The sequence below is a fragment of the Euleptes europaea genome, chromosome 18, assembly GCF_029931775.1.
Source record: "Euleptes europaea isolate rEulEur1 chromosome 18, rEulEur1.hap1, whole genome shotgun sequence".
Classification (NCBI taxonomy): domain Eukaryota; kingdom Metazoa; phylum Chordata; class Lepidosauria; order Squamata; family Sphaerodactylidae; genus Euleptes; species Euleptes europaea.
The window spans coordinates 761,895-779,940 of NC_079329.1; the positions used below are offsets into that span (position 1 = coordinate 761,895).

General features: G+C 56.9%; 1 protein-coding gene and 1 non-coding gene across 2 annotated transcripts; both read right to left on the minus strand.

The window, feature by feature from the left end:
- Positions 1 to 4,328: 4,328 nt before the first annotated feature.
- NYAP1 (neuronal tyrosine phosphorylated phosphoinositide-3-kinase adaptor 1) lies at positions 4,329 to 16,555 on the minus strand. Its single transcript, XM_056863164.1, has 7 exons — positions 16,496 to 16,555; positions 15,675 to 15,917; positions 9,017 to 9,309; positions 7,195 to 8,457; positions 5,936 to 6,142; positions 5,318 to 5,427; positions 4,329 to 4,734 (listed from the first exon to the last, which is right to left on the minus strand). The coding sequence occupies exons 2-7, from the start codon at positions 15,863 to 15,865 to the stop codon at positions 4,477 to 4,479; spliced, it is 2,322 nt and encodes a 773-aa protein (XP_056719142.1). The 5' UTR covers positions 15,866 to 15,917; positions 16,496 to 16,555; the 3' UTR covers positions 4,329 to 4,476.
- TRNAV-CAC (transfer RNA valine (anticodon CAC)) lies at positions 10,855 to 10,925 on the minus strand. Its single transcript has one exon. It is a non-coding gene; the product is annotated as a tRNA-Val (tRNA).
- Positions 16,556 to 18,046: the final 1,491 nt, after the last annotated feature.

The following is an 18,046-nucleotide window of genomic DNA, read 5'->3' on the forward strand; positions in this document are numbered from 1 at the left end:
TGCAAAAGGGAAAAGCCCCTCGTGTCTTTGGAGGTCTTTAAGCAGAGGCTAGATGGCCATCTGTCAGGAGTGCTTTGATTGTGGGATCCTGCATGGCGGGGGAAGGGTTGGGGTTACTGGGGATGTGGGGGGAGGTAGTTGTGAATTTCCTGCATTGTGCAGGGGGTTGGACTAGATGACCCTGGTGGTCCCTTCCAACTCTGTGATTCTATGACAAAACAGAGCAGCCGCACAGCTCTCCACTGGTTGCTCTGGAGCAGGAGGCGGTCTGGCCTCTTTCTATCAGAGCGCTTTGAAGGGCTGGTGACCCTGAACCTGTGAAGACAGTGGCCTGTGCTGGTTGAGCTTCTTAGGCAGGCAGGCAGGGCTGCAAAGTTGTTGATTATTTGATGGCGGGAAGCCAGCCTTGTGGTTTGGGGGGGGGGCTGTGTGTGGATACGAGGGGTGGGGAATGGGTCAGACTCTGGCTTTTTAAACAGCCCTGTGCACAAGGCAGAGTTGAGTGTGTGTGTTAAGTTCCGTCAAGTCGCTTCCGACTCATGGCGACCCTATGAATCAAAGTCCTCCAAAATATCCTATCTTTGACAGCCTTGCTCAGATCTCACAAATTGAGGGACTGCAAATCTTTTGTTTCTTGTTTCATTAAAAAATACCAGCTGTTTACAGCTTTCCAATTAAAAAAAAGGAGGTAGGTGGAACAGGGACTATTTACTTAGCATTTCACAGGCTGGCAGCGAATAAATCTTCCATCCCCTGATCCTGTGGGAAATCACAGCAGCTGCAGCAAGGGGTGGAGGTGTCCTGCCACCTTGCCTGCCCCTGCATAACCTGACACCCACCCACCCCAAACACACACACATACAGCAGTGTTCTTGCAAACTCTTGTCATATGCTCTCTGAACCTGCTTTGGGCACGTGCTCCCCACCCCCTTCAGTCTGGTCATGGTCTTTCTGGAGTTTTCCTGCACATCTTTGTTCATCTGGCTGCAGCCTTTGCAGGCAACGTGCATCAGGTTCAGATCGGAGCACTGGGCTGTGAAACTGGGACAGGGGTTGGGGATGACCACCAGCATAAATTAGGACAAACGCCTTCCCCCATTTTCACTGAAGGCGGAAAAGAAGATGAGAATTCAGTCTGGTTCTGTGTCTGTTTCCCAAATGCTTTCCCTTTCTCATGGCCCTTCATGGCTGAACTTCAGCTACTGCAACTTCAAGTAATAATAGCCTGTCTTATTTAAACATTGTTTAGTGTAAGTAGAGCCCCATGGCGCAGAGTGGTAAGCTGCAGTCCAAGCTCTGCTCACGACCTGAGTTTGATCCCGACAGAAGATGGTTTCAGGTAGCCGGCTCAAGGTCAACTCAGCCTTCCATCCTTCCGAGGTGGGTAAAATGAGTGCCCAGCTTGCTGGGGGTAAAGGGAAGATGACTGGGGAAGGCGCTGGCAAAACACCCCGTAAACAAAGTCTGCCTAGTAAACGTGGGGATGTGACGTCACCCCATGGGTCACGAGTGACCCGGTGCTTGCACAGAGGACTTTTACCTCTTTTTTTTTAGTGTAAGTACGGAGTGTGGGGAAAGGGGATTATGGGATTTCACCTGTTCACTTAGGCGGCCTGACTGACCACTACCCAAGTCCACCCAAATCAGGGGCAGTTCTGAACTGATGTCACCAGATTCTCTGCAGCCCTGCAAAAAGCAGGAATGCATTGAAATCAATTCCTGAACAGACAAAATGTGAAAAAGCCATACCAGGTCGCAGTAGCAGCAAGTGGCTTGAAGACGGGATGGTGACTGCAGCTTGTGTATGTATAGTTTATACATGGACACATGAAGCTGCCTAATATTGAATCAGACCCTTGGTCCATCAAGGTTAGTATTGTCCATTCAGACTGGCTCTGCCACGGAGCCACGGCCCCACAGTTCCTGGTGTTTGCTCTGCTCTTGTCTGTAACAGAAAGATCAGAATCGCACAAAAGAAACTAGTCCACAGTAGAGCGACCCAGTGTGACAGTTTTATTTTCTTTCCATCGTTTTTCAATATATAAATACCCTCCCATGAGTCCCCAGCATAAATATTTTTGCAAAGCAGTTTCATCATCTTGCTACGCTAGACAATCTTGTGAAATATTTAAATCAGGGGCTGGAGCATAAAACCAAGGAGTCCCAACGGGGTTCTCCTTCACCCTGATGGCGCCTTACACAGTTTTTTAACCCTAATTCATGCCAACGCCCCAACCGGTCCAGCCGTGTCTTGTGGACGCTAACAGGAAATTGTGGCAGATGGATTCACACTTGGTTCTGAAGCAGAAGTGGGCGAGAGGATGGCGTGGACGGTGCTGGGAAGGGGGAGTCCTGGACCAGTTCCAAAAGCCTTGTTACCCACATCTGTTGGCTGAAGATGAGACTTCGAAGATTAGAGCAAAACGCTGCTGGCCACGGGAGAGCTGCCAGGCACATGGCGGAGGAATAAGGCCCCCCCCTCTCCCCCTCTGCCAACACGTGCCATTGCAAGGGGGACTGAAAGCTCAGCTGGAAGAGGTGGTATTCATAGAGAGGAATATGGATGAGAGAGAGAGAGAGAGAGACTAGGGGAGCCGGTCAAGGGAGGCCAAGAGGCGGGGCAGGGGCTGCCAAGGGGAGGGGACAGACCGAGGGCAGGTGGCTGCAGCTGAGCCAGGCCTGCACTGGTATCAGGGTGGGGGCCACCTTCCTGGCACTGGCTCCCCCTGTGATCCTACTGACTAGCTCTGTGAATGGGAAGGGATAATGTCTAAAGAAGGTTCTCGCCTCTCTAGGAGGCACTGAATGCCCGGTGACCGCATAGTGACGAGCAGCACGAGTCACCATCACGATCTCTACCTTGTCTTTTAAACTGCCTCGAGCAAAACCCTCCCTGGGAGGCCCCTGAGTCCGCCAGTGCCCAAAGAGGGCAAGAAGCTTTGCCACGGCAAGGAGCCAGGCTTGAGTTCAGAATGCAGACTTTGTGTCCTTGTCAGACGCCTAAAGAAGACACAAGCCGGAGAGTTTTCTCATTCCTCCATTGGCTGACTTTGAACAGCAGCACAGTTCTAACAGCACTTGAAACCCAAATTGTTCCCCTAAGGGAGGCCCCATTTCCTCTGTAACCCCCCCCCCCCCAAAATTTCAAACTTGCCATTTGGCTTTTCTAGGGAGAGGAAAAAAATCTATTATTCAAAAAGAATTTTAAAATAGACTTAAGCGAAAAGACTCAGCGGAACAGGAAAGACGGCACACGAGGTCTGTTCCAGGACCTTGAGTCTATAGGAGCAGGTAGATCTGCTGAAATTCAGAACTCTTGGCTTTCAAGGTAAGAAAAATGAAACAGAACATGAGAAATAAGGGCAGGAAAGGAGGAAAATGACTTTATGGCAGGTTAATCAGGGCAGGAAAGGAGGAAAATAACTTTGTGGCAGGTTATATTCGTAAACATGAGATGCGGCTAAATAAAAGTTTTCCTACAAGGGAAAACACGGTCATTTTTATTGGGGGCAGGGGGAGAAAGGTTTCTGGGAAATGGCATTTTCAACCCAACGTTTGTGCCCCCCTCACCCTCCAGTTTTCTGGACTAGAAGACAATGATTTCATCATTTCACTGACAGATTGCAAAAAGTTTTCTTATTTTATTTTGTAAGCCGATAGAGACTGCCTGCCAGTCAGAGACACAGAGGCCAACGAAGAGGCAGGTCAGTCTTATGGGGTAGCTACGAAGGGCCTGCTCTTCTTCTCCCCACCCCACCCCAGGGTCGGGAGAGGCAGCTTGTGTTCATGCGCCCTGGCTTAACGTTCTCTCTCTGCCCAGCAACCGGCTGACCAAACGTCCTGGCAGCTCGAGTGGGAGATGTTTTGGCCACCTCAGTCCCAACCCTGCATGGAATCGATGCCCTCCCTCCCCCTCCCCCTCCCCCCAGCGATGGAAGAAAACCCCTGTGAGAACCTGGAAACAGCCTGGCACTTGGAGCCCTCGCTCTTGGCAAAGACAACGGGGGAATGGCTGCCCTCCCCACAGCGGCCGTGCTAGCCCCCCCCTCCAAGAAAGACGAATGGCAGCATCTTGCATCTGGGTTGTTGGCGCAGACATGGCTGTCTCAGAGGCTTCCAGGGGCTTCCAACTGACAACCTTGCCCCCACTCTGAGGTGCAGCCGCCTGTGGGGTGGGCCTGCGGGGCAGTCGTTCTGCAGGGGGTCCTCGAGGAGAGTCAACGGGTTTTCCTTGCTGGCATTTCCAGCGCCGCTTTTGATCCCGGATCTTGGCCAAAGAGCCATTTGCCTGCTTCACCCGCAGCTGTGTTCTTGCTATAGCCCAGCAGGGGGCAGCACCCGAGCAGCCCACGGTCTCTGGCGAGTCCCAGGCCAGGGGCCCACGGCCAGGGCACCACGCTGCCAGCAGTTAGCCCTGCGCCGTGTCCGGCTCGGCTGGCACAAGGCACCGGTTCCTCAGGGCTCAGCCCCGCGCCATCATATGGCCGTGTCCCACAGCACAGTCTGCTGGCGGCGGCAGGGAGGGGTCCCGGACTTGCGGTTCTCCGTGTTCCTCCGCCAGCTGGGCAGGATTGGCATGCTCTCCTGCTTGCACAGGGTGCGCTCAGGGCGGTGTCGCGCCTTGATCTCCTTGCACACGCACCGCTTGCGCTCAATCACCTCCAGGAGTTTGCCGTCCCGCTCACGGGTGCCCTGGAGGGGCCCAGGGGACGGCAGCGGCGCTTGGTGCAGGGCCTGCAGGGAAATGGCACCATGAACGGGGAGGTCAGTGCTTCCCTCCAGGGCTGCTCCTTTCCCGTCCCTCCTCCCCTCCACCCATCCACTTGGGCTCAGACCTGGAAGACCCCTCCTCCCCTCTCAACTGACAAGGGATGTGAGTGCGAGGTAGGGCTAAATGGGGAAACTGCTCATTATCTTCCCCATGCTCGAATAAACAAAAACTGAAATGGGGAGGGGGGAGAGGAATCACCCAGTCTGCTGCAAACACACTCTACCGCCTGCCCCTGCCCCGGTCTGGGCACGAGAATGTCAAGGCAGATCTGTTTTGAACATCACTTCTGAGCCTGACTGTAAAGTAAATTCTGCCAGTATCTGTTTCATATCCTGAATAAAAGAGGGGCACAACGGTGGGTTCTTAAAGTGCCTTTGCCCACGTGGTTCTGTTCTCTGCATCTCGGCACCTGAACCCAGCACCAAGACAGGAAGGAGGTCTGAGTTTGGAGCTTCTGCTTTTCACAGGCAGGCCTATCCGCCAGGGTCCCTCAGCCTGACCCCCCCCCCAGGCTCTCTGCCCCCCAGCCCCTCCCTTCCACCATACCAGGCTGGCTGGGTCCCGGGGATGGCTACACGGCCTCTGTGTGTGAACCACAGCGTGTCGAACGCCAGAGGTGGATGCGGAGCGGCCCAGGAGGTAACCACCTGTGAAATCTGGGAGGGGGGAAGCAGGAAACACACTCTTGAGTAATGCCACCCCCTTCTCTGGGCCCCTCCCTCTCTGGCCCGGGAGGTCACTCATCTGGCTGCCAGTCATGTGGGGCAGAAACAGGGCCAGGAGCCACAGGCCCCATAATCCCTCCCTCCCTGATGAAGCATCACCCCCCCCCAAAAAAACTCTAAGGTACAATCTGGAGGGGAGAAATGAGGGTCCTCCCCCAAGGAACACCCCCCCCCAAAGGTAAAGCGAATCCAGGCTCAAGCGCCAGGGAGCAAATATCCGCCTCCCTACTTCGCGCTCTTTCTCTCTGCAACACCGTCTGCCTCTCTGCAGTCTGTCCTCATCTGGAGGTCACCTGCTTCTCTGCGGATGCATCAGACGCAAACTCCGCAGCCCAAGAACAAACAGGGATCCCTCGCCCTGAACCCTCGGAGCCCAGAAACCTCGTTCCTTCTGGGGCCGGGCCTCCCACCCCCTCGCCCAGCACCACAGCCTCCTCACCTCCGTTCCGGTGACAGGCGGGAAAGGTCTGGCAGGGAACAGGCAGGTTAGTCCGTCCCCCGGGCATCTTGGCAGTAAGGCCCTCGAGCCCTGGTGTGCGGACAGGGATGCTGGACTGTGTCAGGCCGGGCCCGGCCTTCTCTTCCTTCTCCATCCTGGGGGGAGCGCTGTCACTCTCGTCCCAGGCCTTGGGGCCATCGGGGGCCTCTGTGAGGCAAAAAAAGGGCCTCAGCAGAGAGCAGACCCCCCCACACACACCAGGCTCCACGAAAGGGAAAGGCGGCCATTTCAAGCAGGCTCAGTCCAGGCTTGAGCCCTGGACAGTGCAGATACAGGAGAAATGGGCCTGAGCAAAAGGGCAGCGCTTCTCCCCATCACCAGCTGTTGCTGGGATCGGGCAGAAGGGACCCCGACTGGGGGGGGGGGTTCAGCCTAGAAATGGGGCTTGTTCCCTGTGCTGAGCACCAAGGCACCCGTGGAGAAACAGCACCCTCCGTCTCAGACAGGAAGGGGAAAGGAGCCTCCCCCTAGAAAGGAAAAGGCCCAGGGACTTCTTTCCCTCAACAGTGACAGCCAGATGTCCCCAAAAAGGAGGATGGAAGTTTCACCACCCCCCTTATTTATTCAAACAGTTATAATCTTCCTTTCATACATTTGTATTCATTTATATACCACTTTTCTCCTCAGTTGGGAATCAAAGCGGCTTTTAGAACATAATTTTTCCCTCCTCCATTGCTCTGCAACAACAAACCTGCGAGGTAGCGCCAGGCTGAAAGTTTGTGACAGGCCCAAGGTCACCCAGCGACCATGGCCGGGGATTCAAGCCTAGGGTCCTAGTCTGCCACTCTACGCACTACACCATGCTGCCTCCCCTTCAGTGGCAAAAAAGATAAACACCTATGCTGCAAAAAGTGGGTAATAAACCAAAGTACAGCATGAGGCTCAAAAATATTAGAAATAGAAATAATGACAATACTTATTACGGAAATAAGTATTGTCTTATTTCTATTTCTATTTCTAATATTTTTGAGCCTCGTGCTGTACTTTGGTTTATTACTCCCTTTCAGTGGCAGCAAACTAGCCACTACTTAAAACAAAACCTGACACTAGCTAAACTCCCCCCATGCAAAGCCCTGGCAAACCAAATGGTTCTGCAGGGCCCCCCGAACATCACCCGGAGGTAGGCTGACCCCACATGAAGGCCGCGGCCCGAGATCTCCTCTTCCCCATCCCCACAACGCGCAGCAGCCCAGACTCACTTTCCGGTTCTTTTGCCTTCCGGTTCACGTAGCCCATTCTTCTCTGCAGCACCCACCCGAATGCTTCCTCCTCCTCCCCCGCTGGGCGGGCACACTCTTCACTAGGCAAGAGGTGGGAGCAGGCAACTCTGGTGAATACCCGGTCCTGGAGCGGGATCTTGACCGCGGAGGGTGCTTTGGCGGCCACGTTCTTGATGCTCTCATATGCTGGTGGGCGCTTCAGCCCCGCACAGGGGGCAGGGTAAGTCCAGACCATGCCCAGGGGCGGTGGCTCAGGCACCGTGCACGCCCTCTGGGCCTGCCTGCAGGTGGGCACTGTGGACGGGCGGGCACACAACAGGCCATGCAGGACCGAAATCTCCTTCTCGGCCTTCTGCTCCATTGGGGCCGTGTGGGTGGTGACTTTGACAGCGGAGTAGACCATGGTGTAAGAAACAGCAGGCTTCTCCTTGACCGGGAGCATGGAAGGGGTGGAGGCTGCCTGCACGGGAGCCTGCTTGGCGGCGGGACAAATCATGCTGTGGGAATTGGGGAGCTCCTTTTCGGCTTTGCTCTGGCCAGTGGGCTGGGGAGGCAGCGGGGTGGAGTGGCTGCGGGCACGGCCCGAAGGGCCCAAGGCTGCGGCGTCCCCTGCCCTCAGCTGATGGCTGGAAACTTGGGGTGTCGCTGGGGCAGGCGGGGCGTCCTTGGCGTGGCACGGGACCGGCAGCTTGGAGCCCTCCTGGCTGGGGCCTTTGTAGCCCTTCTTGCCCTGCGGAAAGGCCAGCAGAGGGGGGCGGTGCTGCAAGAGGTTGGGGAACGGTGGTGGGATCTCACATGGGGAGGTTTTGGTGCTAGGCACCCCCTTGGCAGCCTCCCGTTTGGCCGGATAGTGGCGTGGGGAGGCCAGTGCCCCGTTGGGCCGGCACTCGCCCCCTTCTTCCGGGAGTGGATACTTCATCTCTTCGTAAATGGCTTCGCTCTCGTCAGAGTCCTCGTCCGCCGTGGCCGGTGCCTGAGAAGGGGGCCCGGGCCCTCGGAAAATGTCTCCCACCATCTCGATGTAGACCGGCTCGTCCTCCTCAGCGTCAGAACCCTTAGCTTGAGTGTGAGAGAAGGTGCGGCCGTAGCGCTGCATCGCCCCGCCCAGAGGGGGGCCGGGCAGCCTGCCCGAATATGCCTCGTCGAACGAGACAGACAAGTGGGTGTTGGGGCTGCGCTTGGGCTTCTGGGGGGGCACCTTGCAGCCCAGTTCCCGACCTTCTGAACTGGACTTTTGGGAACCTAGTGCAGAAAAGAAACACAGGCGACAGTCTGCAGGCAGGAGATCGGAAGAGGGAGACCCACGGGCACCCGGGAGCCTGTTTTCAGTGCCAGGGCTCAGCCCTGGGCGACGGGAGTCCATGCTGAAGAGAGCCAGACCATGCAGCCTGCACAGCCTGACAGAAGGCTTGGTCTGGCCTGGGAATGGGAAAGACCCGTGGGTACCCGCAGGGCCTGGGAGGCAGACCCGCAGTCAGAGAGTGTCACCTCCAGACAAGCTGGAACCCTGGCACATGAGTCGTCCCCGCCCCTGGCAAGTCCCCCGTGCCCTCTTCCAAGTGGAATGAGGTGCCAGCCTGCTGCGCTCCCTTGCAGAAGCGAGTGTGTGGGGTCGGGGCCCTGGTTTGTGCAGAGCAGCGCTCCCCTGCCCTTGCCACACGCCCTTTGCACCACTTGCCATGGCAAGTGTTTTGTTCTGTGCCGGCAGTTTCAAAAGGGAGCCTCAGGGCTCCAGCAGCCTGCTTGAATGGGCTGAGCGACCCAGCAGCAGGGCCCTGGCTGGGCTCCCTGGCCCCCTTACCTCCTTTCTTGCTCCCCGTGGGCTCCAAGGCGGTCCTGGCCTCTGCACTCAGCTTGGTGCTGGGGTTTCGCTTGGGCTTGGCAGGGGGCTTGCGAGATCCGGCAGCCCTGTCTCCCGAACTGCTGTCCACGCTGCCCACAGAATGGCAGGAGAGAGAGCGGGGGGCCATGCTGCTGGCACAGGGGTGCGGAGCGTGTTCCTGCGAGGCGGGCATGGTCATGAACCCCATCCTGAAGTGGCGGCGGAAGGAAGCCACGTCCCGCACCTTCCCCACGCCAGGCTCCTTGGCTGAACTACAAAGGGGGCAGGGAGAGAGGAAGAGTCACAAGGAGGGTGAACGTTGGCAGGAAGACCCTCTGCTGGTGGTCAGGAACCCTCCCACAACTGCTGAGTGATGCTGGAAGCGTGTCTGAAAAGGCCTAGAGCAGGGGTGGGGAACCTCAGGCCCGGGGGCCATATGTGGCCCCCGAGGACATTTTTTGTGGCCCTCGGGACCTCCGGGAACCCTGCCGCGGAGGCGGGGCGCAGGGCGGCCCTCCCTGAAGGTGTTCCTGGGGCCACGGCTTACAGCGCCCTTTAGACCTCCTCTCACTGACTGTCAGTTGTTGGTCGGCGAGAGGGGAGGGGGAGGGACGCTTCCCCCAAGGCTGCCTCTTACAGCTGCGTGCAGGAACGCTGCGGCACATTGTAAGCCCCTCTCGCTGCCTGTCGACTGTTGAGCAGCGGGGCGGGGGGGAGAGGCCTGCGGCCGATTGGGCTTGGTTTTTTTTTTATGGACTCTGGGGGGGAGGGCATGGAGACTGGGGCCCGGTTGCTTGGGGCTCCATGCGCCGCCGGGTGTGTGTGGGCGGGGGAGGTGGGGAGGCTGGGGCCCGGTCGCCTCTCCCCCCCACCAGGAGATCTACACCTGGTATGGCCCCCTAAAGATGTTATAAATGTGCGAATGGCCCTTGGCAGGAAAAAGGTTCCCCACCTCTGGCCTAGAGGGACAGACCAGACGTCACCCTTCCTAAAGGAGTGATGGACTCCACTGGGCAGACTGGAGTGGACTCAGCTTTTTGAAGCCCCCCCCCCCCGGGTTGCACACAGCACGCCCCAAAACAGGCCCCGTCTGGACCGATCTGGAGTTGACCTGCCTTAAGGTTTCCACAGCACCTGCCCCCCCCACACCCATTCTACTTTCCAGGCCACCCCCCATGTATTGATTTCACAGCCAAGCACAGAGGTCTTCTCTTCCTACACCCTACATTCCTGGCAACACTTCTCACTTTCCCGTCTCCTCTCTTCATCCGCTGGAGTGCAGGGGTCTGGGTACCAAACACACGAGGATGCAGCAGGATACTGGCTGGTGGCCCAGCCGTTTCCATGGAAACTGCATCTGGGTGACCTGCAGGAACCAAGCATCGGCTGCCTGCTGGTGTCTTAACCCTTCGCTTACTGCAGACCAGGGACGGGGAAGCCATACTTGCTGGCCTGGCTTGGTCAGGACAGGAGAAAGGAGCTACCTGTGCTATCAGCCCAACCAAAGACCCCACCCACTGGCCACACCTCTAGTGACGGAGGCCACAGTGAAGACCTCTCCCATGGCCAGCCAGGGTCTCAGTTCAGATGTGGCATTTCATGTTCCTCTGTGTGCCTGTTCAAGTCGGAAGCTGGCAAGCTTTGAGCAAAAGAGAACTCCAAGGACCAGGGAAAGCTTGATGTGGCGAGTACATGAAGTACATGAACACATGCAAAGCTGCTTTATACTGGATCAGATCATCAGTCCATCAAGGCAGCAGCTCTTCAGGGGCTCAGGCAGAGAAAGGTCTTTCATGTCACCTGATCCTTTTAACTGGAGATGCTGCCAGGGATTGAACCTGGGACCTTCTGCATGTGAAGCAAATGCTCTTCCACTGAGCCACAGCCCTGTCCAACAGCCAAAGAGGATTTGGATGGATGGGACAGAAGAGAACGAGTAAACTCATGAGTCATGGGATAAGAGAATGGGATTAAAATGGGTTAATAAATCATATCAAGCAAAGAATAGGAATAAATGAAAAGTACTCACAATAGAGGCAAGTAAGCAGCGGGCTGCCACAAGGATCAGTATTGGGGCCAGTACTATTTAATGTGTTCATAAATGATTTGGAACTAGAGGTGAGTGGTGCAGTGGCCAAGTTTGCAGATGATGCAAAATTATTCAGGATGGTGAAAACCAACCAAGGATTCCCGTGAAGAGCTCCAGGAGAATCTCTACAAATTGGGTGAGTGGGAAGATGAAGTTAAATTTTGCTAAGTGTAAGGTGACGCACATTAGAACCAAAAAAGGCCAGCTTTGAATATATGCTGATTGAGGTCTGAACAAGTTGAGGCCGAGAGGGGAAAAGATCTTGGGGTTGTAGTAGATGGCTCAATAGAAGTGCCAACCTAGGGTGTCTCAGCAGTGGAAAAGGCAAAATATCATTAGGGGAGTGGTACCCAAAACACGTGTATATATAAAGAGAAAAAATACCACTATACACCTGAATGTCATGAATTATATAATTTTCCCAAAAGGTGATTTGTAATTTTAAATATCAACTTATAATTTCCAAAACACTCTGTCAACACAAAACAAACTATACAAAGTTTTGTGATTTATCCTTGTTTTGCATATCAGCTTCATCAGAAGTCTGTTGCTCTACATCTTGCCATTACAGGAGAATCTTGACGGTTCCAATTGAGTCTCTCTGATGTTAAATCCTGTTGCTTTAAAACACAAATACACTTATAAAACAACATTTCAAACATAAATATACTTAACGTATACTTTCACACCTATATGTTTTCATACCTATGTTAAGTATATTTATGGTGGAAATGCTGTTGTGGTTTGTTTTGTGTTGACAGAAGTGTTCTGGAAATTATAAGTTGATATTTAAAATTATAAATCACCTTTTGGAAAAATTATATAATATACGGTAATTCATTACATTCAGGGGTCTAGTGGTATTTTTTTCTCTTTATATATATCAGAAGTGAAAAAGGCAGACTGTTGCTTGGGGTTATTTTAAAAAGGACTGAAAATAAAGCTGCTGATACATCTATAGTGCAGGCTCACTAGGAATGCTGTGTGCAGTTCTGGTCACCCTATCGCAAAAAGGACATCACAGAGCTGGAAAAAGTACAGAAGAGGGCAACCAAGATGATTCGGGGGTGAAGTCTGAAGTCTGGGGCTTTTCAGTTTAGAAAGGAGACGACTAAAGAGGGGACATGAGAGAGGTTTCTAAAATTATGCATGGGGTGGAGAAAGTTGACAAAGGGAACTTTTTCCTCACTCTCCCAATATACTAAAACTCAAGGGCATCCAGTGAAGATGATAGGCAGTGAATTCAGGATGGACAAAATAAAATACTTATGTTCTACTGTAGACCAACACGGCTGCCCTCAGAAACTAAGTTAGAGAAATCCACCTGGAGCTCTTCACAACCTGCTTTGGTTTTCACCAACCTGAGTAATTTGTAAATTTTGCCACTTCACTGCTCACTCCCAGATCATGTATGAACAAATTAAGGAACATCCGCCCCAGGACCGATCCTTGTGGGATCCCCCTACTCACTTCCCTCCATTGCAAGAACCGTCCTCTTATCCCATGACTGTTGAGTTTACTCAGGTGTTTTCAGTGAGAGACCCCATGGGTCAGTAATGACCCGGTGCTTGCACAGGAGACTACCTTTACCTTGTCCAAAGCCTTTCAGAACTCCAAAAATATGATGTCTGCCCGATCACCCTTATCCATATGCTTGTTAATCTGCTCAAAGAACTCCAAGAAGCTGATGCTGCAGGACTTCCCTTTGCAGAAGCCCAGCTGATTTTCCCTTAGTTCTGTTCCTCTAAATACTTAATATTTATTTATTGAAACATACATATCCTGCCTTTCCTCATGGTACAAGGAAGCTTACAGTAATAGTTGAAAACATTTTCAGTGAAAAGCAAACATAGCAACAGTCCGACTAATCAAGCCTAAGATTTGTCCCAGGTAACTGGATCCCCTCTGGACCCCTTTTTCAAAATGGATGTACCATTTTCCACTTTCCCATCCTCTGGTAGGGAGGCCGATTTTAGTGGCAAATTATATCTACTGGATAGCAGTCACTTAGAACTCTCCGGTGTATAACATCTAGACCTGAGGACTCGTTCCTTTTCAATATGCCTAGTAGTCCTGGAACTTCATTTCCTGTCACCTCAATTTGTCCCAATTTGTCAGACACCCTTCTCAGAAACAGCAACTCTGCCAATGGGTATATGATTTCACGTTTCGCACAGTGAAAACAAAGAATCCCTTCTTGTATTTGATGCAGGGAGCTTTGACTCTCAAAAGCTCCTACCCTGAAAATCTTGTTGGTCTCTGGGTGCTCCTGGATTTGAATCGAGCTCTTCTACTGCAGACCAACAGTGCTACCTGCTGAAATGATTTGTTCAATTTCTCTGCCACCCCCCACCCCCTTCTTTGCAAAATCCTTCCATTCCTTTGCAATCCACAGGCCCAGCCGCCCCCCTGGTCGGTTTCCTCCTCCTTCCGTAGTTGAGGAAATGCTTATTGTTTAATGCTTATTGATCTATTCCTCAAATTCTCTTTATGCTTGCCTTATTGTTAACCTGTGTTTGTTTTGCCCCCATGCTCCTTTCTGTTCACCTTGCTCAGTGAGACCTTCTGCTTTTTGAATGAAACCTTTTGGCCTTTTGTGGCTTCCTTGACTTGAGTTGTTAACCATGTTGGCACCCTTTTAGCGTTGGCGGTACATTTCCTGAGTTGAGATGTACATTTTATCTGGACCTCAATTCACATGGGAGGGATTTGACTTTCCTGATTCTCATTTTTAAGAATCCGGAGAATTCTCTCCGGATTCTTACTTTTAACTTCCTTTTGACTAGTCCCCACAGTTTTACAAAGTTCAAAAGCGATTGTTTTGGACTTTGGTGGCAACTTTCCATCAACACAAATGCTGACCTTAATAGCCTTGTGGTCACTGGCCCCAGTTGGTGCATCGGCATTTGCCTCTCGCCCCCGGTCTCGAGCCCTGCTCAGAACCAAGTCTGGACTGGCTATGCTTCTAGTTGGCCCTGTGGCCAGCAGCTCCGCTGCACAGTCATTTAAGATGACCAGAAACCTCTTTTCTGTGGCATGACTTGAACACCCATTTGCCCAGTCACTGTGAGAACAGGTGAAGTCACCCAGAATTACAACATTTTCCACTTTGGTCATCTTCCTAATTTCCATCTCAACATCTGACTCATGGTTTTGATCAGGTGTACACCCCCACTTTTAATGAATCCTTAGGGTTAGGGTCTCCACTCATAGCGCTTCCATGGAGAAGTGTATTCCCCTACTGTTTTCTGGCTTATGTGATCCTATGCTGTCTTTGAAATTCAGACCATCCCCATCCCAAATGTGTCCTGTCTACAGAGTTTATATCCTGTGATAACTGTGTTCCCCTGATTTTCCCATCCCACTAGGATTCTGAAATGCCTGCTCTACTGGCCCCACAGATTCCGGTTCCTCCACCTTGGCTTGGGAGACTTCCAGCATTGATACCTGCACCTTATTTCCCTCTCTGTATGGGTCCATGCCTCTGTCGCTCCTCTGGTTCCCTCACCCGGCCCTTCTTTTCTGCCTTACTCTCATTCTCAAGTTCCCAATAATTTAACACACCCACCCTTTGAGACGAGCTGTTCTGAACCGGAGGCTGCCCAGCTCCTGTTGACTTTTCCCCAGGAGGGGCTCTGCTGCCTTTTGGATATGGATCGCCAGCAGCCCGGTTCCGTTTTGGTTCAAGTGAAGCCCGTCTATTTTGTACGGCTTGTCCCAGAAAGTTGCCTGGTGCTTAACAAATCAAAACCCTTCCTCCCGGCACCACTTCCTCATCCAACGTGTGTTGAGACCCCTAATCCGTGCCTGTCTAGCTGGCCTTGTTAGCAATTATGAGAATGCCCCCTTGGGGTTCCGGGCCTTCAGCCTGCTGTCCAGGAACCTAGGTTTTCCCTCCAGGACCACGCAGTGGCTCCATTCCCCGGGGTCACTGGTGCCAGCATGCACCAGGACAAAACCCTTGGCCTATCTCGACAACAACGTGTGAAGTGCCAAGCAGGCAAGTTGCCATGGGGTCCCAGCTCCCTATATGCGTAATGGATCGTGTCTCTCACTACCAACAGCCACCTCCCCCCAGCCCCAGAGGGCTCTCTCTGAAGACCCTCACTCTCCAAGGCACCGGAAGAGTCGTCTCTGCATCAAGGTGGGCCCTGTGAGAGGTCAGCCACAGAGCTGCTGGGAAAAGCTGGACCCCTCCTGCCTGGGCTTTTGAGAAGGACTTCCTCTACCCTCACGGGGAGCATTTAGCATCCAGGTAAGGGAACCACTCGGGAGATTTCCTTTGGGCCTCCCAGTTCAACGTAGGGCTTTCCGAGCAGAGCGTGTGCTCATGGACTTCCCCAGGTGGGATCCTGGGGACCCTTTGCCCATCCCATCCCCACAGCTCTGGGCAGGGTGCGGTTGGATGCCCGGTCACAAAGCGAGCTCCCGCTGGGCCGGCACTGCCTGAAAGCTGCTTGGAGAGGCCCAGCTTTAGCAAGGCTCCCGGGAGTGCCTTCAGGGACCTGGACACGGCCCTCCTGCCCCACGGGGGGGGTCGCCCCTTACCCCTTCTTGGGCTCCTCGTCCTTGCTCTGCTTCCACTCCACCTTACTCTTGCGGTACAGCAGGTTCATCTCGTTGTGGAGCTGCTCCCTGGGGTGGGGCGTCTGGCTGAGGGCCCGGTAGGCCCAGCGGCCCCGATCCTCCACGAACTGCAGGAACACGGAGATCAGGGCTTCCTGGGGGCCGGCACTCATCTTCCCGCGGCTGGCCGGTGGCGGGGAGGGGGGCGCCCAGAGGGGGGCGCTGCTGCGGGGGAGAGAGTGAGAGAGAGAGTGAGTGGTGGGGGTCCCAAGGCCTCTGAGCCTGCACAGAGCGCGTCGGCCTCGGAGCCTGTCTCCACGCGACCCCGGAGGGGAAAGCCGGGCTTGGAGCCCCCACCCCAGCGGCCGGCCGCCAGCCAGCCGACCTGCCGGGGAGGGGGCGCTAGACCGGGCCGCCGCTGCCCGGGGTGGCTCAGGGCCTGGCGGCGGGGCGCTGCGGAGGCCAGGGGCCGGGGCGCGGCCGCGCCGGGGGTCGCCGTCCATGCGTCCATGCCGCGCCGGGGTGGGGTCTCTTACGAGGCTGGGGGGGAGAGAGAAAGGCCTGGGTGAGGCGGAGGGGGGGTGGTCCGGGCCTCGCCCCGCCCCCCCCCGCCCGGGGCCCCCGCTGTCCCTCGCACCTGGCGGCGCCGCCGCCGCCGCCTCCTCCTCCTCCTCCATCCGCGCCTCTGCGGCGCCCATCATCCCGTTGCCGCGGCGACGCTGCCGGGCGGGGCCCGGAGGACCAGTCCGCCCCGGGCCAGGCCTCGCGCAGGGCCCTCCCGCCGCCGCCGCCGCCCAGCTTACCTGCCGGCCGGCCGCGCGCTCCCCCCGGCGCCCAGCCCGCCTGACGCAGCGTCGCGGCGCCTCCCTCCCTCCGCCCGGAGACGGGGAGGGGAGGGGCGCCGCCCGCCGCCTGTACCGCCCGCCACTCGCGGCCAGCCCCGGCCTCCGGCCCGCGGCGCTGCCAGGCGGCGGGGGGCTGTGCGGGCGGCCCTGGAAGCGGAGACCGCCGCGAGCGCGGAGGGCTGCCGGCCCAGGCCGCGCGAGGGAGCCTCCTTGGCCAGAGGCAGCCCACCTGGGAAGCCTGCCGTCGGGCACGGGCACGGGCAGGGGCGGGCTGGGCAGGTGGCCAGCCGCGGCGTGGTTGGGCGCGGGGGGCGAGATGGCCCCGCAGTGTAGCAGCAGGCCGCTTCTCGGGCGGGGCCGGGGAGCCTGCCTCGAGCCCCCCACCGCCCACCCCGAGCGCCCTCCTGCCGGCCGAACCTTATGTCGCAGGGCTCCCGGCGCGCCGCTGAGCATGAGCAGAGTGCAGTCCCCCGCAGAGGCCCGGGGGCAGACGAGGCTGGCGGCCAGCGGGCGGGCCATGCGGGCGGGGGGGCGCTCGGCGCTGGGGCATCCCGCCGCCCCCTGCCCGGCCGCCGCTCACGGGACGCGGCCGGCTGCGGGGTCCGATCAGCACCGGGCGAAGGGAGAGAGCTCCGCGGCGCGGGCGGCGGCACCGCCCCCTGGCGGCCGCGCGAGCCACTGCGCCTGGGCGCGGGGCTCCGGAGGGGAGGCGGCGAGGCGCGGCGCGGCCGGCGGGGGGCAGCCGCGCCCCGCGACGGGCGGAGGAGCCCGGTGGGCCGTCCGCGCCGCACCCGCCGCACCGGGGCCGCTTTCTGCGGGGCCGGGCGGCGCCGGGGGCGAAGGGGCTTCCTCGGGGGCCGCTGGGCGGGGGCGCATTCCGCCCGCCACCGCTCCCCCACCGACGGGGGCTTCCCATGGCGGGACCTTCTGGTGCGCGACGCCCGCTCAAGGGTATTCGGGGCGGCCCCTCTCCAGCGCCGGGGGGGGTTGGGGGGCTGGCCACGGTCGGTGCGCGCCACGGGCAGGACTGGCGCCTGCGGAGACTTTCCCCAGCGGGGCGGTGGACTCCAGGCTGGGAAACGGGGGGCGATTGGGGGGCCGAGCCCGGGGCGGGCGGCCTGGACGCGGCGGGAGCCCCAGAGGTGACCCTGCAGAGCAGACCACTGCGGGGGAAACCCCAGCCCCCCGCCCGGACGTTCACCACCCTCGCCCGGCCCGGCCCGGCCCCCTTGACTCGGGGTCGGGCTGCTAGCCTGCTCGAGGGGCCGGGGGCGCCCCGGAACGAGGGGGAGCGGCCGGGCAGGGGGCGGGACTGGCTGGTCTAGTCGAGGCCCCTCCCCCAGACTCCCCCCAATCCCCAGGACCCCCCCGCCCGCAGTTGGCAATCCTCCCGGCGAGGGGCGGGGCCGACACTCGGGCGCGGGGCCGCCTCTCTGCCGCTGGGCACGTGCCGGGCGGGCGGGGCGCGCGTCGCCGCGGAGGGGGGGGCGGCTTCGCGGGGCCGCCGCC

What these genes read in the sequence shown, in the direction of transcription:
- NYAP1 (XM_056863164.1), bottom strand. Translation starts at nt 15,865, where the DNA reads ATGAGTGCCGGCCCCCAGGAAGCCCTGATCTCCGTGTTCCTGCAGTTC. An exon ending in GACGAGGAGCCCAAGAAGGG is followed by an intron (nt 9,310 to 15,674) that starts GTAAGGGGCGAC and finishes CCCCCTTTGTAG; the next exon opens with TTCAGCCAAGGAGCCTGGCG. An exon ending in CCCGGGACCCAGCCAGCCTG is followed by an intron (nt 4,735 to 5,317) that starts GTATGGTGGAAG and finishes ATTTCCCTGCAG; the next exon opens with GCCCTGCACCAAGCGCCGCT.